Genomic DNA, 19,369 nt, shown 5'->3' with positions numbered 1-19,369 from the left:
ACTCAGCTCGAAAAAATTGAGCGTTTTTCTCTCCTTGTTCATCCTTGACTGACTCCAGCAGCAGCTCCCTTTCCTCTGTTAGGGCTTCACCTTCACTCTGAAATACCTTTCTACACATTTTAAAAGATCTCCACCTCCCTTTTTTCATCCCTCCTTGATCTTGTTTAAACCTTCCCCCGCTTCTCTCGGCAATGTTGGCATTTCCATCCTTCTATTTTATATAAGCTGTGAGTGAGGGATGGTGGAAATCAGCCTAATTTGGCAAACAAAACCATAAAAAGCAGGTAAAAAATATTGCACAACTGGGTTTACTGTCTCACTAGGTCTTCTCTTCTTGTCCCAGACTTGTCCGCCTCTGCAAACAGCGCTGTCGCAGGCATATCCACAGCTGAGAGAATTGACATGACAGCAGTAATACCCGCTGCCGTGCACTTTAGAGGTCACAGATCAAATAAAAAAAGGATGGGAACAAGGGCCAACAGAGGATGGAGAAGAGAAGCGAGGAGGGAGTTGGGAGAAGAAAAAAAGAGAGGCGAGCAGACGAGTACAGGATGCTCTCTGTGGTCCCTCTGTCCTCTGTTCCCTCCCGACACCAGAGAGAGGTGAGGGGGCTGGTTGTCATGACGGCTGTTGTCATGGTAGCTGGACTGGATAATAAACAGGAGGAGAGATGTCCGTCCATCCGTCCATCCGTCCATCCAGCACAGTTAAGACACAGCTAGTATGCTGTCATCATGGTAAGTTCATCTTGTGTTTTTCTTATTTTTTATCATCACCATAAAGAGTTACAAGGAACTTTTAACAGGTTAAGAGAGATTCTCAGTTTAATACTGACGCCATGGGTAAGTGTACAAAAAAGACAACTTTATATCTTTATTTAATGTTTTGGGTGAAACTGGGTCATGTTTTATGGAGAATATTTGCTGGGTTTCCTTCTGCTGCCCCCAGGCTGCTCTGCCTCGAGCAGCTCCGGGCCGTTAGCTTTACTTGTTGCTAACGTAACTGCTAACAAACATACTAATCACCAACAGTGAACCCCTCCAGTGGAGGCCATCACTGCCCCTTCAATACAGATTTATTTTTACGGCACCTTCCAGGAATCTGCCAGTTGGTTGAAACAACTTATTGTTCAGTTTTATGTTTACAAAGACACAGATTGTGTTTTTTTTATATATATTAGTTAGTTGAAGACAAGAACTATAAAAAGACAGAGAGATCTTACCTGGTTAAAGAGACATGTTTTGTCTTTTCTGCTGGATCCGACTTTTCTGTTTATGAAAACTCTGAACTTGGAAAACTTGCATGCTGGAGACCTTGCTGTGTTACTATGGCAACCAGCAATACTGAGCTGTTGTCATCAGTCATACCCATGATATTTCATGTGAGTTTGATGGTTTTTGCTTGTTTCTTCCATTATTCTACATTTGAAAACATAATATGAAAAATTGAACTTGCAACACCTTTACTAAACGCCAACGTATTTTTATTTATGTTTTTACAATCTTTTTTTTACCTCATAGCTGTTTCATTCTGTCATTTATTTTCAGAACCTAATCAACACCATCTCAAACATGCCTTTCACACTTCAAGAGCCAAGAATAAGCTCCAAGTCAATAATTTGACCGTTGACACAGTTAACCCTCAACGCTTTTAATCAACTCCATATTTCTGCTTAATTACAGATGTAGAAAATGAGATGGCAGTTAATACAAACCTCTCAAAATATTAGCAACTGAAAGAAAATTGACGCCACTCGGTCAGTAGAATAATTTGTTAAAGCATAAAAAACAGCTATATAAAATAAGACAAGGCATTAAACTAAAAGCCGTCTGCTGGAGGAGCTCCAAAAATTAAAACTCCCAAGGAAGTCCATCTTTGGGAGGGAATTCTTCTGCAGTGGCAGTGTGGTGGACAGAGAAACCCTCCTCTACCACTTAATGTGGTCTTGGACCTGGTTAACGGCTCTTAGAGCTCCAACACGTCTTCAGCCAATCCTTCCTCCTCTTCCTCTCTGTCACTACATCCTCAGCTGCTAGTCCCCTGGTTGCCGCTGTTGGCCTTCGCTTGTGATGATCCATTTTCATCACTGTTCTCCAAGTCCAGCTCCGCCTCATTCTCAGCCGCTCCTTCCTCCTCTCCCTTACCCTCATCCCTCTGTTTCTGCCCGAGGCCCTGTTTGTCTCTGAAGACCTCCACGCCTAACATTCGGAGGTAATGAAACCTCTCGTTACGGGGGACGAAAGCACGGATGGACGTCTTTCCCCTCCAGCCACACAGCTGGATGGAACACTGAGGGTCCGCTGGGGAACTGACAAACGGAGGGTTAAGGTGAGTTTCAGAAATGACCAAGGACACTACTTTAAAATATATTTTTTACAAAAAACACACAACTTACTCTGGTTTGGGGATGTACTTCAACACAATGCTACCCATATCTGTGGAGAAAATAACAGATTAATAATAACTAGAAATCAATAACGCGTTATTCCAAAAAAACTCATTTCAACTGAAGATACTCTGCCACGCTCGCCAAGCACAGTTACTTACATTCATATCTGACAAGTGCTCAGTGTAAGTACAGTTTTCTTTTGTTGGGACTGCTCAGCTACTATTTTGAGGTTTTTGGGTCAGTGCCTTGCTCAAGGGCAGCTGAACACCAGTTGTTGAGGAAGATCGAGCATTACTCATTCATTTCCTTCTTTCATTTAATGCCAGCCAAGCCAGAACCCTCCCAGTCACTGATGCGCTACTCTCACCTCTGGGCTGCTTCTCAGACCCTTTTGTTGGCATTATGAAAAGGAAACCTGCTGTAGCACAATCCTATTAATTACACTTTAAATTCTTTATCTAGTTGGAATACATGACTTATATTTTGGGATGAAAATCTTTTGGCACGCGTACTTATTTTCTTGGCCTGAGCGTGAGCGTCGTCCTCCAGTTTGCTGAGGAAGGGGTTCTCCTGGGTCAGCAGCACTTTGATGTCCTCCACACTCACTCTGATTATCCTGGAGCGAATGTAAGGCTGAAGAGTGTAGATACCCTTCAAGGACAGAGGAGAGAAAGTTGTTCACAATCTCAAGAGCAACAAAATAAATCCAGATTCCTTACAGTTACACAGAGGATAAAAGATGAAGTCATTATAAGCATATCTGAGTGCGAACTCTGCTGTCTGCCTCTCTTGTTACTTTTCATCTGTGTTCATCACATCTGCAGGGAATACAGCGATGATGGCAAGAATAACTGCATGTTTGAGGAGCTGCTTTTACGTTGAAATGTATTAGACAATCAAATAATTTCTGAGGTGTTGAGGTCCTATAAATATAAGCTATCATCACTATGCATCTACCCGTGAATCGCTTCAAATGGCGAAGTTGATTTGCATACAAAAAGGAGATTATGGGAGTAGTGTGAAAATGTGCAGCTACGGTGTGAACAGAGAATGTTATGTTTTCAAAAATGACACAGCTTTCTATTAATAAAAAAGACGCTGCGCGACAAAGAGCAGCCGGATTTACAGAAAATCATATATACACTACTGTGGTGAAAAATGCTGTGTGTGTGTGTGTGTGTGTGTGTGTGTGTGTGTGTGTGTGTGTGTGTTACCTCCTGAGCCAGTCTGAAGGCACAGCCAAACTCCTCTCCATCACTGTTGCGAGACCACACCTTCACCCCTGTGTTAATGACCTGAGAAACAAGTAAAACAAGCATGCTGACATATGGCTCCACACAAAAACAACACAGGATGACAACTTCTTCTGGCCAACACCACTAATTAACATCTCTCTGGAAAAAAAAGGCTGTATAAAATAAAAAAATACAAGACTAATTAAGCTACTTGTGGTGTATTACTAACGTAAAAAAAAAAATGCTTTGCTCAAGGAATCTAATGTACACCATTACAAAACGGTGTGTAAACACAGTGCAGCTGGTCTCTGGTGTCCCAGCAGGAGTGGGAGGCAAGTGTCAGTGATTTGCACAGGAAAAATTTCTGAAATAAATATGCAAGTTGAATCCTTCACAAACCTAAGGGACGTGAAGCTCGTAAAATAAGATTTGCATGATCTAATATCAGAATAGTAAGGCGGGAGGAACAGATACTTTAATCAAACTACTAAGATACTGGGGAAAAAAATCCCAGTTATGTCGATTTTCTACAAAATTCTATATTAGAAGAAGAGAGGAAGAGAACACAGGGCCTGGGTTATTAATCATCACGTCTAAAACATGGAATCATGTGGAGGGATGCAACTCACGGTGGTTTAGCCCGACAGAAAGTGGCTAAAAGTGAGGAACATTAAACACGAGGAGGACAACAAAGAGACTGAGGCACACAAACACAGACGCACACAGCCACCTGTGCAGGTGCTACAGGGTGGAGGACCAGAGGGATTTGGGATAGGAGAGTGTCCCATCTGTTCTGCTCGTTCCCTCTGGTGGGCTAGTACATGTACACACACGCTAGCGCGCGCACACACACACTACAAAAATAAACTGATGTAACAATGTAAAGCCAATATGTCTGTGCCTGGTCTGTGCACTGCTAAAATAAACATAACGGAGTTTGACTACACTGTCAGATCAATACTTGATTCATTGTCCCTGGAACAGAATTGACCCGATTTGTTGCTGCTATTTTTAAATCAGATTAACAAGCTAGGAAACACTTTATCATCATCATCACCACCATCAAACCCAGGTTTGAATGTGTGTGAGTATCTGAATGCAAACGCACCTTCATGCACTCGCTGTTATTGAGCAGCACGTTGCGCAGCTCCTTGGACACCATGTACAAGTGTCTCTTCTTGCCCTCGTGGGTTCTGGTCAGAACATTCAGTTTGGGGAAGTCTGGCGACAGATCATAGAAAGATCTAGAAAAAAAAACAGAACCGTAGTTTAGCTACACATAAGTGCTTAACACACAACCGCATGCAAGCCGAATACACACAGAGACGCTCACTGTATGGTGGTGAAGACGGGGTCAACTTCAGTCAGGAACACAAAGGGATCTTCTTTATAACCGAACAGCTTCATCTTCTTAGAGGCTGGAGGCCTGAGGAAGGAGAGACGCAAATTAATGTATGGCCCAAATTAATTATTAAGGTTTACAAATCAAACACATTTTATTATGTAGCGTAAAATCACAAACACATTTCCCCTTTAAGATGATAATATTGTCTATTGTGATATTTGGGCGGGACAATATCGTGATACAAAGCCCAAGCCTCATACAAAACAAAACGTATTTCAAATGATTTTACAGATATTTCAATAATTACATATGAAATCCAAAGATGATATAAGTGGATATGCTAATCTATGCATTTAATTTTCACTGTAAAACGATGATAAGCTTTTTCTCTGGGGTCTGTACTGATGCACCAAGCATGTTCCCTTAACTCTGATTTGGATATTGCACTTGTTAAACACTAATGCAATTCTTCTTTATGTAATGAATCAAGACTGCAGTATTCCTTTGTTCATTAGCTCACCAGACCAACATGACTCACCCACACACTCCATCTTGTTTCACAGCACTCTCCTGGGCTAGGGATGCTCCTTTGGGTGCCTCCTCGTCTACTTTTCCCTCCGGGCATCCCCCCTGCCCCTCCTCCATAGCACTCTCAGGCAGACAAGGAGTGTCTACAGGGGTCGAGGCCGCTGGAGAGTCTCCAGTCTGGGCTGCGGAGAGGGACGAGACATCCTTCCTCAGCTGGAGACGACGGGGAGGGAGATGAGCAGACAAAGAAGAAAGAACGAAGTCCCAGCTGTGGTTAGTAACGCTGAACAGGTGAGAGATGCAGCGGGGGGGAAAGGGACTGCTGCTGGTTCAACAAACATACCCACATGGGGGGAGTTCTGCTCCATTTCCCTCTTCAAGTAAGACTGACAATCTAATCATCCATTAACTGTGAGTGCTTGTGAGGACGTACCTTGGGATATCTTTTGTTCCAAGGCATCGGGGCTTTCTTCACCAGCACTGCCACAAAGAAGCCGCCAGTGTTCTGGTGATGTGGCAGAATCCTCATACTGACATTAAAACACACACACACAAACATCACAAATCATGCCAGTGAGTTTTATGGTGCCACCTACTGTGTAAATAAACAAGGATTTCTTTCAGCATTAAATAAAAAGGTGCTGAAACAGTGTGTGACAATAGCTCCATCTGCTGGCCGGCATCGTGTAGCATGTGCATTAAAGTAAAAGCTGCAGAGCAGAAATGACATCATCCCCCTTTAAGTGAGAGTACAGGTGTGTACATGTATGTGCATCCATGAAGACTGTGTGTGTGTGTGTGTGTGTGTGTGTGTGTGTGTGTGTGTGTGTGTGTGTGTGTGTGTGTGTGTGTGTGTGTGTGCAAAGCTGTGCCAAGAAAATAAATCAGACACATTACTCGGCTAATGAATTTGGCATCAATGGAAAAAGAAAAGACTACAAGTGTGTGTGTGTGTGTTTGTTTTCTGATTTCAGAACAAATTACTCTGAGGAGGCTAAAAAGCCGAGACAAAATGAGCTAAATTAAGACAGAGGTCTGGTGGGGGGAGGGTTGGAGCACGTCAAATTGGCCCTTCCTTTTCTATACAATGAAGAAATTCCAGCAGGGGCAGAACTTGATGAGAAAGATGATTCAGTTTTTCATAATCAGCTCCTTATTATCACACTCACCAATAGACTACACTGACTGTTTTCATTCAAATCAAAGTTGCGTCAAACAAGGATTCTGCCTTGAGCAAAGTCGTGAGAGCAGAGCCCACCATGTGTGGATTTACAGATGAAGGTTTGGGGAAGTTATAGTTATGAGAAAAGAACTGAAAAGTCTTGAAGTACTCCACAGTTTATAAGAGTACATATTTTTAGTGTGTGAGTGTGTGTGTACCATCTCTCCAGATGCATGCTAGCAAGCTTCTCGGGGTCTGTTGGCGGGAACATGGTGGGGCGGATCTGTGTGTGACGACTGCTCGGAACATGGGACCAGTCCGAGTACCACTGGCCATCCTTGGTCATCAGCTATGGAGACAACAGCCGTTTAAGTGTGTGATCCAACTGAATTAGACAGGACGCTGTCCTGCCAAGTGCTGTCAGACTTTACAGCTGAAGCGCTTCCATGACTTAAACACTGTTTTCCTGTCTGGGTTGTTTTTGCAGCGGTTGGTTTGTCGTAATGACCGCCAAAGACTAAACGTTCCAGTACCTTCCAGGAAGTGACCCCAGGCATCCACTTCAGCCCTGGCAGATCGGCTGAGCTGTCGGCCAGCTCCAGCGCTCCTGGCAACAGGGATGGGAAAGACATTACAACTTGGCAGAAAAAGACAGAGTTGTTATATTTAGATGTGATTTTCATATACTTTATTCAGATACATTTAGCAGCTCAAAGGTGAAGGAAGTTTTATTGTAGGTCTACAGTTATAGGCCTTGTGTTTTGTGTCTCATCTGCCCAGTTTTATGACACGATACACACACACACACACACACACACACACACAACCTTTACAGTGTTTAAGAGTGCCATGGCAGAAAGGTAAAAGAGACGTCCTTGGTTGTCTTTAAAAGTATTATATCATAACAGAAATGTTCTTACTGAGCACTCAAATGTGTGCCAATACCATATTTCTTCGTCCAGAGTGCCCGACTACATCTGGATTGGGCGTGGGGTGACATGAGAATCTGATGTCATCAACTATCCTGGCCACAGTTATTGTAATGTTTGTGATAGCTGGCTTCCAAAACCAACAAATCAGACTTTTATCAGCAACTATTTAGATATGAGATGAGTTATTTCAGTCATTTTTCAAAACAAAATATCATAAGTTGTATGGTTTCAAGATCTCTACGGTGATAACATACTGTTTTTGTCTTATATGACATTAAGATGAATATTGTTTAGATTTACTTTGTTGGTTGGACAAAATAAGCCATATCAAGATGTTACCTCAGAATTTGTCAGTGTTTTCTGCCATTTCATAGATAAACAAAGATTTATTGAGAAAATCGAAAATAGAAAAAAATAATTGTTTGCCGATCATAGTGATAGGTTAAACTACAGTGCTCCTAAAACTGTTCAGCATCCAAACATCAAGTTACCTCTGCAACACAAGGTAAGCTAGCTGTAAACATGATTTATACTGGCTGTGAGGGCAGAAAAAAATTGTCCACGCAAACATACGAACACAGATGTGCTGCAGATGCCTCAAGCTATGCAGCGTCAATTTCATGCATTGTTGCACTCCATAGTAATGTGTCTGAATGTGTCAGAACGTCACAGATTCTCGCTTTGGTGCCAGACTGTGGTGACAGCTGTACTGAAGTCAAAGTCAAACACTAAAACCAAACAAAACTACGTCGTTTGACTTCTGATGAAGAAATGTCTTCAGATAATGAAACGCACTTCAGAGTGAAGGTTGATCACAGATCTTTTTTTTTTTTTTTTTCAAATAAATCACCACATTGTTTGTTCCTCCACTTTGTGCAGGAAAGACTCCTGTTCACAGTGTAACTGAATTCATATCGACTTGATTACAATATTACTGAAAATGTCGATCATTTGGGGAAAAAAAAAAAATCAACTTGTGCAGCCCTTCTCAGCCTTCTAAATCAGACATCTGTGATGGATGTTGGTGAGTCAGGCCACATGAAATCCTCGTAAATGTGGCGGCGCGATCCCACTTCCGAGAAATGTATAGCAGGCCATGTGAAACAATCAAGGCCGAGACATTTGTCATGTGTTTCACAGCCAGCAGTAGCAAGAGAGAATGTAACAGACAAGCAGGAAATGGAACAAACAAAAACTGAAATAACATCAAATAAAAAGGAAATAACAGTTGAAACTGAAGATAAATTAAATGAAAAGTGAGCTCATTTAAATAAAAACTCTGCCACATATTGCTTTAATTGTATAGCCCTGTGAGTGTTTGTTACCTTCGCTCTTCTCCAGCAGTGCTGCGATGACAGCTTCGTCCTCTATAGGGTTGAGTGAACAGGTGGAGTAGACCATCCGCCCTCCTACAGCCAGCTGTTCGACGCCACGCACTGCAATACGCAGCTGGAGCCTGGTGAACACACACACACGCGCGCGCTGTAATATTCCCAACTTTTTTTAATTAGCACCAAATGAACACGCTCCATTCCCTTGTCGTGTTGTCAATTTGGTCTACCACAAAAGCGCGTGGATTCCTCTGTTGTCACAAAAGCACAAACGCACACTCCCCCACCCCCCCCACTCACCCGTGGAGGTGCAGGCTGTTGCTGGTCGTCCACTTCTTCCACACGTCTATGTTCTTCCTCATGGTGCCGTCACCGCTACACAACACAGAGCAGACAGCAGCACCAGTCAGACACATCCCCAGTTTGGCCCGAGGCGCTGCATCCACCAGAGATCCCCCTCTCATCCACTTCTCACAGGGCAAAAACTGTCTGCCAAGCACAAACTGTCTAAACGCTGGGCTTTAGCTGACTGCTCACATCACTGCTGCCTTGCTGCCTGCCTGCCCGCCCGCCTCTCTCGGTCTTCATTACGGCTTTTCCTCCCCTCCCTCTCCCTATGTTGTGCTTGGCAGGGCCACCTGGCTTCAGCACTACAGCTGGCCAAACTCAGGCAGCATTTGCAAACAAATGCAGTTCTGTTTTGGCCATAAAATCACACTAGATTTCAAGAGGAGAAGGACGTTCAACCACTAAGCCTGTACTGAAACAATAAGAACAAAACACTACAGTCAGTCAGTTTTAAAGGACATGTTAATCCTGCATTTAACAGACTGAGTGAAGTATCATCACCATCTGTCACATAATAATGTCCTCACCAGCCCACACATACAGCACAGTTTATCAACTATATTTCTGTTCTTTATCCAGTTCCACCCCGACTTCCAAACTCTCTCTCTCTCTCTCTCTCTCCCTCTTCTCCCACAGTGCTGAATGTGTCAGTGACACCCTGTCCTGTAGCCTTTTGCTGACCTGCAGGGCACGTCACACAGTATGCGGTCGTAGAAGAGGATGTCCTTCTGGCCATCTGCGTCGGTCTTGAGTGTGGGGATGCAGGAGGCGTCGTGGTTGATCACCATGATGCAGGGGCTGTTGAGACGCTTGGCTTGGTGAACAAGCAGGTAGCAGCGCTTGTTGTCCACGTCGTTAGCAATGACAAAGCCCTCTGAAGGGAAGAAGAGTGGTTTGAGGTTAACTACTGTTAAAGTGGGGGCACAGTGGCAAGAGTTGCTGGTTTACCGCTAGGTTAATTCATACTAAGTAATATAGAGGATTCATACAGAGTTTTAATGATCAAATTCAAGCCCTTTTAAACACTTTCAATGAGCCTAAACAAAACTGTTGCAGATTCTTGAAGCTTTTACAATTACATCTAAATAGTTTCAATAGATGAAATTGCTAAAATGTAGATTACAGAATTCCTTCATACCCACAGCAATCAGCAAATATTGTCAAAAGATTAATTCACCTGTTCACATGAATTTTAATTCTACATTTTAAATGTGAACTTCCTTAATGATTTAATTTTCACGGCAGAAAAGAAGGTGTTTCTAGCTTCTAACAAGTAAAACAATTGATCTCTAAAACACAAGCCTCGTTTATCTCACTGAAATGATACTTTGTAAGTGATATTTGTATTTTTCACAGGAATTAAATTAGGCAAATACACTTTGTAAGAGGTGTGCAACAAATCCAATCCAGTCCAATACAACAAGATTGGTTCATTTTAAATATGAAGGATTTTTGGTTACAGTACATGAGTGAATTCAAGTATGTGACTAACATAGTGGTCAATATCAAGAATTACAAAAACATTCACGACTTTGTACAAAGGCTTTGTCAAGCTTGGGAGTGCCAAGCAGCTGGGACACAATGAAGATGGTAATGTAGCTGATTTTCACTTTGGTTCCTGGTATTAAATCTGTGTGTCTTACCTGGGAATGGCACATCCATGTCAGCATGGAGCATCTCAATCAGCTGGGCTGTCTTTGACCCTGGAGCTGCACACATGTCCAGGATCTGCACAGAATCACATGCAAATGAACACTTCAGAACAGTTTCTTTCTTTGGAAAACCGATATTTTTCCAAGCCACAGGAAAAAGGTTTTACAAGGAAGAACATGGGAGAAAAAATAATGAATACAAAATGGATAAAGCATTGACAGACATTTATTCTTAACCTCCAAAGAGGGCTTTTACCTTATGGTGGGACTCAATCTTCATGAGGAGAGGAGGGATCATACTGACAGCCTCCTGTCGGCTGATGTTGCCCTGCCATGACAAACACAAACATGATGCTCTTCTCTTCATTTCTGTAAAGACTACTGACATTGTGTCCTCTTTATTTGTTTCAACAACCGATCAAGACCACATTTTGTGATCAAGGCGGATGTTCAAGCCTGCCTTACTGCTGTTTTAAATTAGGTTTTCAACAGGCTGCAGGTGTTTATGGTTAATTTCCTGTGTGGTTTGTGTTTGACTCACAGACTCAGTCTCGCTGACCAGAAACTGGTGGAACTTCTCCAACAGAGGAGACTTCCTAATAATCTTCCTGCTCATGTTGGTGTGCCAGGCCTGCTCATCTGGATACCTGCAGTGGACAGGATACAGTGTGTGCTGACTTTATAGACTGAACACAGTGCCCTTTTAAACTAGGGTAAATCACGAGACCTTACCAGCTCAGAGGCTGTGGAGCCTCAATCTTCTGGCCTTCGATCTCCACCTCCTGAATATCCTTAAAGTATTTTTCCTTCAGACAGTGGAGGATTTCTTTGGCATGGCTGAAGACAGAAAGCAGCAGAAATCCAATTATCAAACCACTGTCCCCTTTACAAGCCCAGATACTGGAGCTTAGATCAATACCAGAGAAAGAAGAGACACATTCATTTCACACATCATGTATGGGGACAATTTTTACGAGCAAAGCAAAGCTTCTGAATCCAGGTTATAAATCTGCACAGCTCACCTCTTGTATCCAGTGATGCGGATGGTTGCTGGCAGCGGTTCCCTCATCGCCTCCATAAACTGTTCAAACTCTCCTTCAGGCACCAGGCCTAGCTCCTTGTAGTAGTGCTCAAACAGCTTATTCTCCTTGACAATGTCAGCATAGCCAGCTCCCCAACCCTGAACACATGGATGTATGATCATCATTAGGGGTCATATAAACTGAATATTTGAACTGCCTTTTAGCAAACAACCTGGACAAGCACCAATTTAAAAAATAAACGGAATATCATTGAAGATTCTAACAATTTCATGTTTACATGCTTATGGTGCCGTGTAAATAACTTGCAGAACATGTCATATGACCTATTACAACTTGGTACAGCCTAATGGTCAATTCGGCATGTTGTAATCCATAATTATTACTTTTTCAATAACATTTTTGAGGTTTTCTCAACCCTCGACAGGATTTCGAAAAGGGCTATCAGACTTGGAAAGCACGGCCACTTAAAATTACCACGTTTCTGAGCAATGTCTGGTGAAGGCCCACAATCTCTCCTGACAAAAACAATCAGGCACGTATCTAGACTAATGTTTAATGTGAAAAAAGGCAGTCACACCTGGCTTTTAAAAACTAGCAGAGTTGACGGTGGCTAACACTCTGCAGCTGTTTAGCAGCACCACAGCAGCATGAATGGCCACGTTTAGTAAAGACACCTTGGACACAGAGCCGCGATCTTCACAGCTCACATCGCATCTAGTAAATGAAGTTAATTAAACGTGGCCTGAATGAGCACTTTCCACCCAACATTAGCAAGAGTTGCTGCAGCAGAAGTGTGAATCTTACGCTGTCCCTGTCGTCTCTGCCACCAGACTGGTTCTTCTGCCGTTGCCTGCTTCTTTTCCCCATGTTGGAGCTGCAGACAACTCTGGAGAAAAGTCTGCAGAACAGCGTGGAGGGTGAAAGCGGAGAAGTAACCTACGACTCGGATAAAATAAATTCAGCCTGCTGAACGCTTGAGGAAGGACCGCTGCGTTGTGTTGTATCCTCGAAACGTGTTGCCTCTGACGCACGTGAATCAGGACCCAGTCGGGGTGGCCACGGAATATGCCTGAGAAAAAAGTAAAACACCTTCGTGGCAGTTTGTGAGATTTTTTGAAAACAACAGCAGCAGCAGCAACAACAATTGAATTAACCGGCTTTAGTGTTGTATAAAAGTATTACACAGTGACCGAATTCATCTATACATTTTTACGTATTTAATGTATTCATTGTATTGTATTTATTTATTTTATATGTATTTTCATTGCGTTCACTCAATCTTGACTAACATACAAACGATAGAGCAACATACAAAGTGACCAGGTTATTGTTTACAACAAATAATGTATGCAAACTGTATATGAATATGTAGTGATGACATCAGACAGCCCATGCCCAATCGAGCATATGATTGGCTGATAGGATCCAACTTTGTATGCTCAGGGACCTGTGATTGGTCCGGGGCGGGACGCCAATGCGTCAGTTGCGTGCATATAATATTGCATGCCATACGTAGCATGAATGGGTACTAGCTTATGATACAGCATATCTTTAAATTGTTTTAAGTATTCGTTACGTTTAAAATATTGATATTTTTAGTTGTGCAGTAGTCGTCATGGACTGGCTGCTCTCCAGGCTCTTCTCCTCGGAGAACGAGGAGCTGTACGTGTTGGACTGTCTCGCTTACTTCATGGTTTTCATGGCAGCCTGCACTTTCGTGACTTTGCTCTTCGAAAACGTCCCATACGGCCGATATGCTAGCAGCAGATATGGCTTTCCAGTCAATGTAAAGTTTGCTTGGTTCGTTCAGGAGCTGCCTGCCTTCCTGGTGCCTTTGTGTCTGGTAGTCTGGACGTCTTGTGCGAAAACATCACTGCTGCCCAACCAGCTGCTCGTTGCTATGTATTTCTGCCACTATGTTCAGAGGTAGGTAATTACAGTCAATTATCAATCAAGCTGCACTGTATTTAATATGACATCAGTAATGGCTAGCTGATCTCCATCAGTATGTCAAAATAAATACTTGAAATCATCTTTGACATCTTTGTTCTGTTGCAGATCCCTCATTTATCCATTTTTAATCCGCGGAGGTAAACCAACACCAGTCGTCTCGTTTGCCCTGGCCTTTGTCTTCTGCATCTATAATGGCTACATGCAGATCAGATACCTGAGCCATTATGCTGAGTACCCTGCAGACTGGGTTACACATCCTTGCTTCATTGCAGGTAGGTGTTCTCTGTGTGTGTCAGGAATCCAACTTTCTTCTAAGGAAATATGATGCATTGATTTTGCACGAGAGCTTGACACCTTTTTCTGTGGAAGATAGTTTTGCCTTGCCATTCACATCCCTCGCTGTTAGCAGTAACTGATGTATGTTACAGGGGCATAGGATTACAAGAGGATTGGTTGTATTGCAAATTGGCAGAGCTCAGGATTCTTTCATTGTTACATCTCATGACAAGAGTGTAAGAAAGTAAAGGGGATTGAGGATTGATTTGTTAAGCCTGAACTAATTTATCTTCAATAACAGTGCATTCTTATTTTGCAATCAAGACAAGATATTTCTGTAACTTCACATCAAAAAGTAGCAATGTTCACCTGAACAACAGAAGTAGATAAGAACTTGTTCTGAAAAAAAAAAAAAAAGAAAAGTTGTCCATCATCTTGTCCTGCATAATCCAAGCCTCCAGAATTCCAATTTTTGGATGAACTTTTCCTGCAAGAACATCTCAGTTGATAGCATATTTTACTAACGTCATAAAACTAATTGCAGTTGAATAGTTAGATTATCGCACTATTCCACTTGTGTTATTTCTGTAGCTTACTCCTAAAACTGTCTTCAAACGAAGAAGCTGCTGTTTTGGAAGATCAAGCTGTAGCAATAGTTTGCTATCTAGTTGGGATTCCATTTAAATCCCCCGCCCACTTTCCCTCTGCTCTACAAGTGGCCTCTGTGTGACGTATTCTGTTATATAATACCAAGGACTGAGGGGGAGTGGAGCTACTAGTGAGAGGCAGTAAATGTCTAAGGTCCTGCGTTATTAGTGCTGTGGTTTTGTCCTATATTGTGCCCCACAAGATCAGATATTACCAGTGAATTTGATAAACACCAGTGATATTAGTTCATAACGGGTGCTGGTTCTCAGTGCATGTGGAAAAAAAATGCTTTTCAGTGGCAATCATAAGCCCACTAAAAAGTAAACCTTCCTAAAATCTTATAAATAGCTGATGTAAATGCATGAGCAAAACCAAATTATTTATGTAAAGTGATTTCTACAGTTAAAACAGTTGGCAAGTGTTAGTGTTAATTCTATTTTAATTTCAAGTTAAATTACTTACTTGGTCTTCTTACAGTCAATCTTTTAGCTGAGTTTGTTCATCTTTGCAGTTTGTGAAACTACATTTGGTTTTGGTCGTCTTTATTAGTAAACTTTCATTTCTTTGTATTTAATTCATTTTTTATTAAGTTTTAACATGTAAAAGTACAGTCAACTCTTTGAACTCATTATGAATCCAGTTGTGATTATTACACCCACAGCTCATTGTGATTTCATAATAACCTCTATGATCTCATGTAATTCCTACATTTTGAAGGAAACTTTTGAAGATTTGGATTTAAGGTCACATTGGTTTGATAACTATTCAGGATTTGTTTTTAAACCAGCTTTGAAAGAAAAGGAAAAAAAAATTTCAGACTGATGCCAAATGGTCAAGATTTTTATCCGGATCAGTCTGTTATCTGCGTATAAACAACATTTCATCCCTTCTCATTTTAAATGAAATGAAATGGCAGGGCTTTGCTTGAAAACACACCTGTCATTCAAACTGTTTTGTCGTCTCCTGGCTGTCGTTCCACTGCAGGTGCTCCTCACACTCTCCAAACCTCAAAGTGCTCAGCAGTTTTTCTTGGCTCCAGTTGGCTAATGCAGGAAACTGTCAATTTAGGGTATACTGTATGTTTTCTCACTGTTACTGTCCCTTCACTGCCCTTACAGTCTCTCTCAGACCTTCAATCAGCTTCAACTTACAGTTTTTAAGTTCAGTTTTTTACCTCAACATTTACTCGCCATCCTGCACAGGACAAGGAGATTCACAATAGATATTATATGCATGTATACACAGTAAATATATTGTTGATTTTCTATAGTAATGAGCAGTTTGCGTAAATGGAGCAAGACAGTTACATTGAATTAGCAATATTATGACTTTCTTATCTACCCAAATTTATATTCCAATTTTCAGTCAATATGTAAATCAAAGCCTGGTAATCTGATTTAACTGCCATTTTATTTAAAATAAGAAAATCTCTGATGTGCAAGGCCATTTCCAGGTTGGAACCAGGCTGATAACCAGTAATTACACTAATTAGGTGATTAGCCCAGTTTGCCCACAGTCCATACTGTTATACTGTAATTAATGAGGACAAAGAAGGTCAGAAGTGACAGTAACAAGGACTGAAATATCACATAATGTGTGTTTTATTTTTTAAATAACTATGATTTATGTTTCAGTATAAAGGTGAAATCGAAGATATAGATTTAGGTCATAGATAGCCCTAATATAACCTACTGAACATGATAGGTGTTTACAGAAAGATTTTATCGCAGTCTTCATGTAGTGTGACATTTGAAGTTTATTTTAAATCAGTATTATGTAGAATTTGGGATACTGTGCAATTTGACAGTTTGACAGTGCAGATACAAGTGACAGGGGGACAGAGTGTGACAGATGCAATTCACCCCATTACAATACACTGTACCATCAACATGATTTTAATTTAAAAAAAAAAAAGCATTGTGGGTCACAGCAGCACCAATACAGATGCAACCAATGATTATTGTACTCATTGATTATTATGTCAGTTATTTCTATGATTGAGTCATTATTCGTTTATTGTTAATTGTCAGATTCTTTTGAAAAATGCTCATCTCAATTTCCCTGAACCCAAAGTTATCCAAACAGTCCAAGGTCTACTCTAGGAAACTCTCCGATTCAGAGGACATCAAAAAAATTTAAATTCCATACATGATTATCTTTTCTCGCTGTGTGACTTCTTGTCTAAACAGATGAATTTACTTCCATTGTCTTTACTTACACTCAGCCAACCTTTGTTACATTAATTTTTACAGGTGATCGTAACAACAGCTGGATTGTAAAATGTTGATTAGTGACTTTTCTGCATTGAGGCATAATCTCTGAAGAAAGAATCACGATGCATCTGAATCTGTTTTACCCTCAGGCCAATTATTACTGTGAATAAGTGTTGTAACTTTTAAATAAATGTTTCACATTCAGCAAATATTCTCATTTCCTCTCTTTCTGAGCATTCAAAGGAAAACGTGGCTCAGACCAAGCTCGTGTCTGTGCATGAAGCATGGAGCTGGAGCCCTGAGGCGATTAGCTGAGATTAGCATAAAGATTGGAATCGGGAGGAAACCGCTTACCATCACACAGATATGAGAGTGGTATTGATCTGCTCATCCCACTCCAGGAAAAGAAGAAAATAAGAGTTGTTCATCAAAAACACAAGTTGCCTGACTGGCTCATGGTCAGTAAAATGTCATGCTGAAGCAGCTTTTGCTTGGTTGGTCTCCAGGGTCTGTCCTGTGGTTGGTCGGCTGGCTGGTGAATGTGCACTCTGACCACATCCTGAGGAACCTGAGAAAGCCTGGAGAGACTGGTTACAAGATTCCCACAGGTAAGGGCTTTTATCACGAAGTGCTGGGCGGAACTATTTCTCTCACCACAGCCAACAAGTCTTATACTCCTATTACAGTACATTGAAATCTTTAAGAGGAAATCTTTATGTCATATAACAATATATATATATATATATATATAGCATATAATTGTATATTGTACAGAAATGCTAAAATACTTCTATTTAGCAAACTGAAAAGGGACCATTCTTCATAGTATTTTTCATTTTGAGCCCAGGACATATACTGTTGATGACATTTCACATTGTGATATTACCTCTACTTCCATTTAGAGTTTGAGTCTTTTTTCCACCACTGCTGTGGGGTGACAAGAAAGTCAAGAAAGCAGTAATCACATCATGGCACCGAGCTCTGTGGTCTTTGTGCGCAGCGCTACATGCTAATTTTCCAGTGTGGTCGCATGATTATACAGGATCACACTGTGAGCAGAATCACAGGTTGTCAGTAGTTATCTTCTCCTCTGTGCCTTACTCTCTGTGAGCCCCTACATTAGTGTTCTAAAAAGGTTCTCCCTGTTCTCTCTCTAATATGGTCCAACTCAGTGTCTGTGTCAGTGACTCACAATACTTGTAGTGTGTAGTTTTGCTTTACGTGACACATTTTCGAAAACCGCACAGCGTTGATTGTAATCGTGTGGGACAGTAAGCCAGCCCTATACTGGAACATGCACATTATATGTCTGTACATGTACTGACTAAACTGAATCTGGATTTATGGTACAAAGCCTTCAGTCTGTGTTGCCAGTGAGCTTTAAGGGCAGCTGTTATCGTACTGAACCAGTTCATATCAGATGTTATATAGACTTCTGTGACCTAGTAGAGGATGAGGACCACTCAACTACATTGATGTTGTTGGCAGACACATGCAACATGAAATTGAGGACCTAACCTTGTCTCGGTTGTGGCCACAAGATGATGAGAACTGTTAAAAACTGTAAAAAATACTAAAAAGTACTTTCATGTTAAGTAATAAATGCTTCTTTTTCATGAGATGGATAAATAATTCTGATAGTTGAGATGCAATAATTCTATAAAAAAAATGACTAAAACATTTGATTATCTAAATGCCTGGCAATTAATATTATTTTGGTTTACTAATTATTGCAGCACTATTTGATTCCAGCACTCATATTTGCACAGTACATATGAAGCTACAGCTAGCAAACAGTTATGTTAACTTAGCAGTTAACACTGGAAACAGCTAGCCTGGTTCTGTCCGCCAACAAAGTTAGAATGGCACTTAGTAAACATATACTTTTCCCCACGGTGCAGCAGTCCCCTTTAATTCAATCAAGCCTAAATCCACTATCAATATCTTTTAATCCACTAGATCCAGGTTTTTTATTTGGATCTGCATCAGAATGTTCTCACTCATAGACACCAGCCACCATTTTTTTTTTCATCAAAATCCAGGCGTTATTATCTCATAAGTGACAAAAATTAAGGGCAGAAGAAAGACCTACCTCGCCACGTTCAAGGTGCGCTGTAGTTATGGATAAGACATGTTAATCAGAAGAGAACAATCTTCATTGACTTTTTTCATTTAGGCATAAACAAACTAAACAAACACACTCTGTTTGATTTCATGTCTGAGCAAACTTAATAAACAAGTTGATATTAAAGGACAACACAGTTTCATACTGTTTACTTTGTTTATATGTGGCGGACCCTGCCACCTTTCTAGC

General features: G+C 41.2%; 2 protein-coding genes across 2 annotated transcripts in view; one reads left to right on the top strand and one right to left on the bottom strand.

Annotated features, from left to right (window-relative positions):
* Positions 1-1,461: 1,461 nt before the first annotated feature.
* On the bottom strand, positions 1,462-13,028 carry nsun2 (NOP2/Sun RNA methyltransferase 2). The gene is made up of 19 exons (XM_037092336.1): positions 12,770-13,028; positions 11,945-12,102; positions 11,655-11,759; positions 11,464-11,569; positions 11,179-11,250; positions 10,914-10,998; positions 9,952-10,144; positions 9,223-9,297; positions 8,917-9,047; positions 7,193-7,266; positions 6,878-7,008; positions 5,931-6,027; positions 5,508-5,710; positions 4,958-5,050; positions 4,733-4,868; positions 3,604-3,684; positions 2,902-3,040; positions 2,396-2,435; positions 1,462-2,308 (listed from the first exon to the last, which is right to left on the bottom strand). The coding sequence occupies exons 1-19, from the start codon at positions 12,830-12,832 to the stop codon at positions 2,026-2,028; spliced, it is 2,265 nt and encodes a 754-aa protein (XP_036948231.1). The 5' UTR covers positions 12,833-13,028; the 3' UTR covers positions 1,462-2,025.
* Positions 13,029-13,124: 96 nt separating this feature from the next.
* srd5a1 (steroid-5-alpha-reductase, alpha polypeptide 1 (3-oxo-5 alpha-steroid delta 4-dehydrogenase alpha 1)) overlaps positions 13,125-19,369 on the top strand; it is an 11,145-nt gene continuing 4,900 nt past the window's right edge. The window contains exons 1-3 of the mRNA XM_037092337.1: positions 13,125-13,891; positions 14,024-14,190; positions 17,562-17,663. Coding sequence (XP_036948232.1) covers positions 13,581-13,891; positions 14,024-14,190; positions 17,562-17,663 — 580 coding nt within the window. The 5' untranslated portion in view covers positions 13,125-13,580. The remainder of the gene's footprint in view (positions 13,892-14,023; positions 14,191-17,561; positions 17,664-19,369) is intronic.

This window comes from Acanthopagrus latus, chromosome 3, assembly GCF_904848185.1.
Source record: "Acanthopagrus latus isolate v.2019 chromosome 3, fAcaLat1.1, whole genome shotgun sequence".
NCBI classification, from domain to species: Eukaryota; Metazoa; Chordata; class Actinopteri; order Spariformes; family Sparidae; genus Acanthopagrus; species Acanthopagrus latus.
The sequence above is the reverse complement of the archived record's forward strand: the minus strand, read 5'-3'. Positions and strand labels throughout refer to the sequence as shown.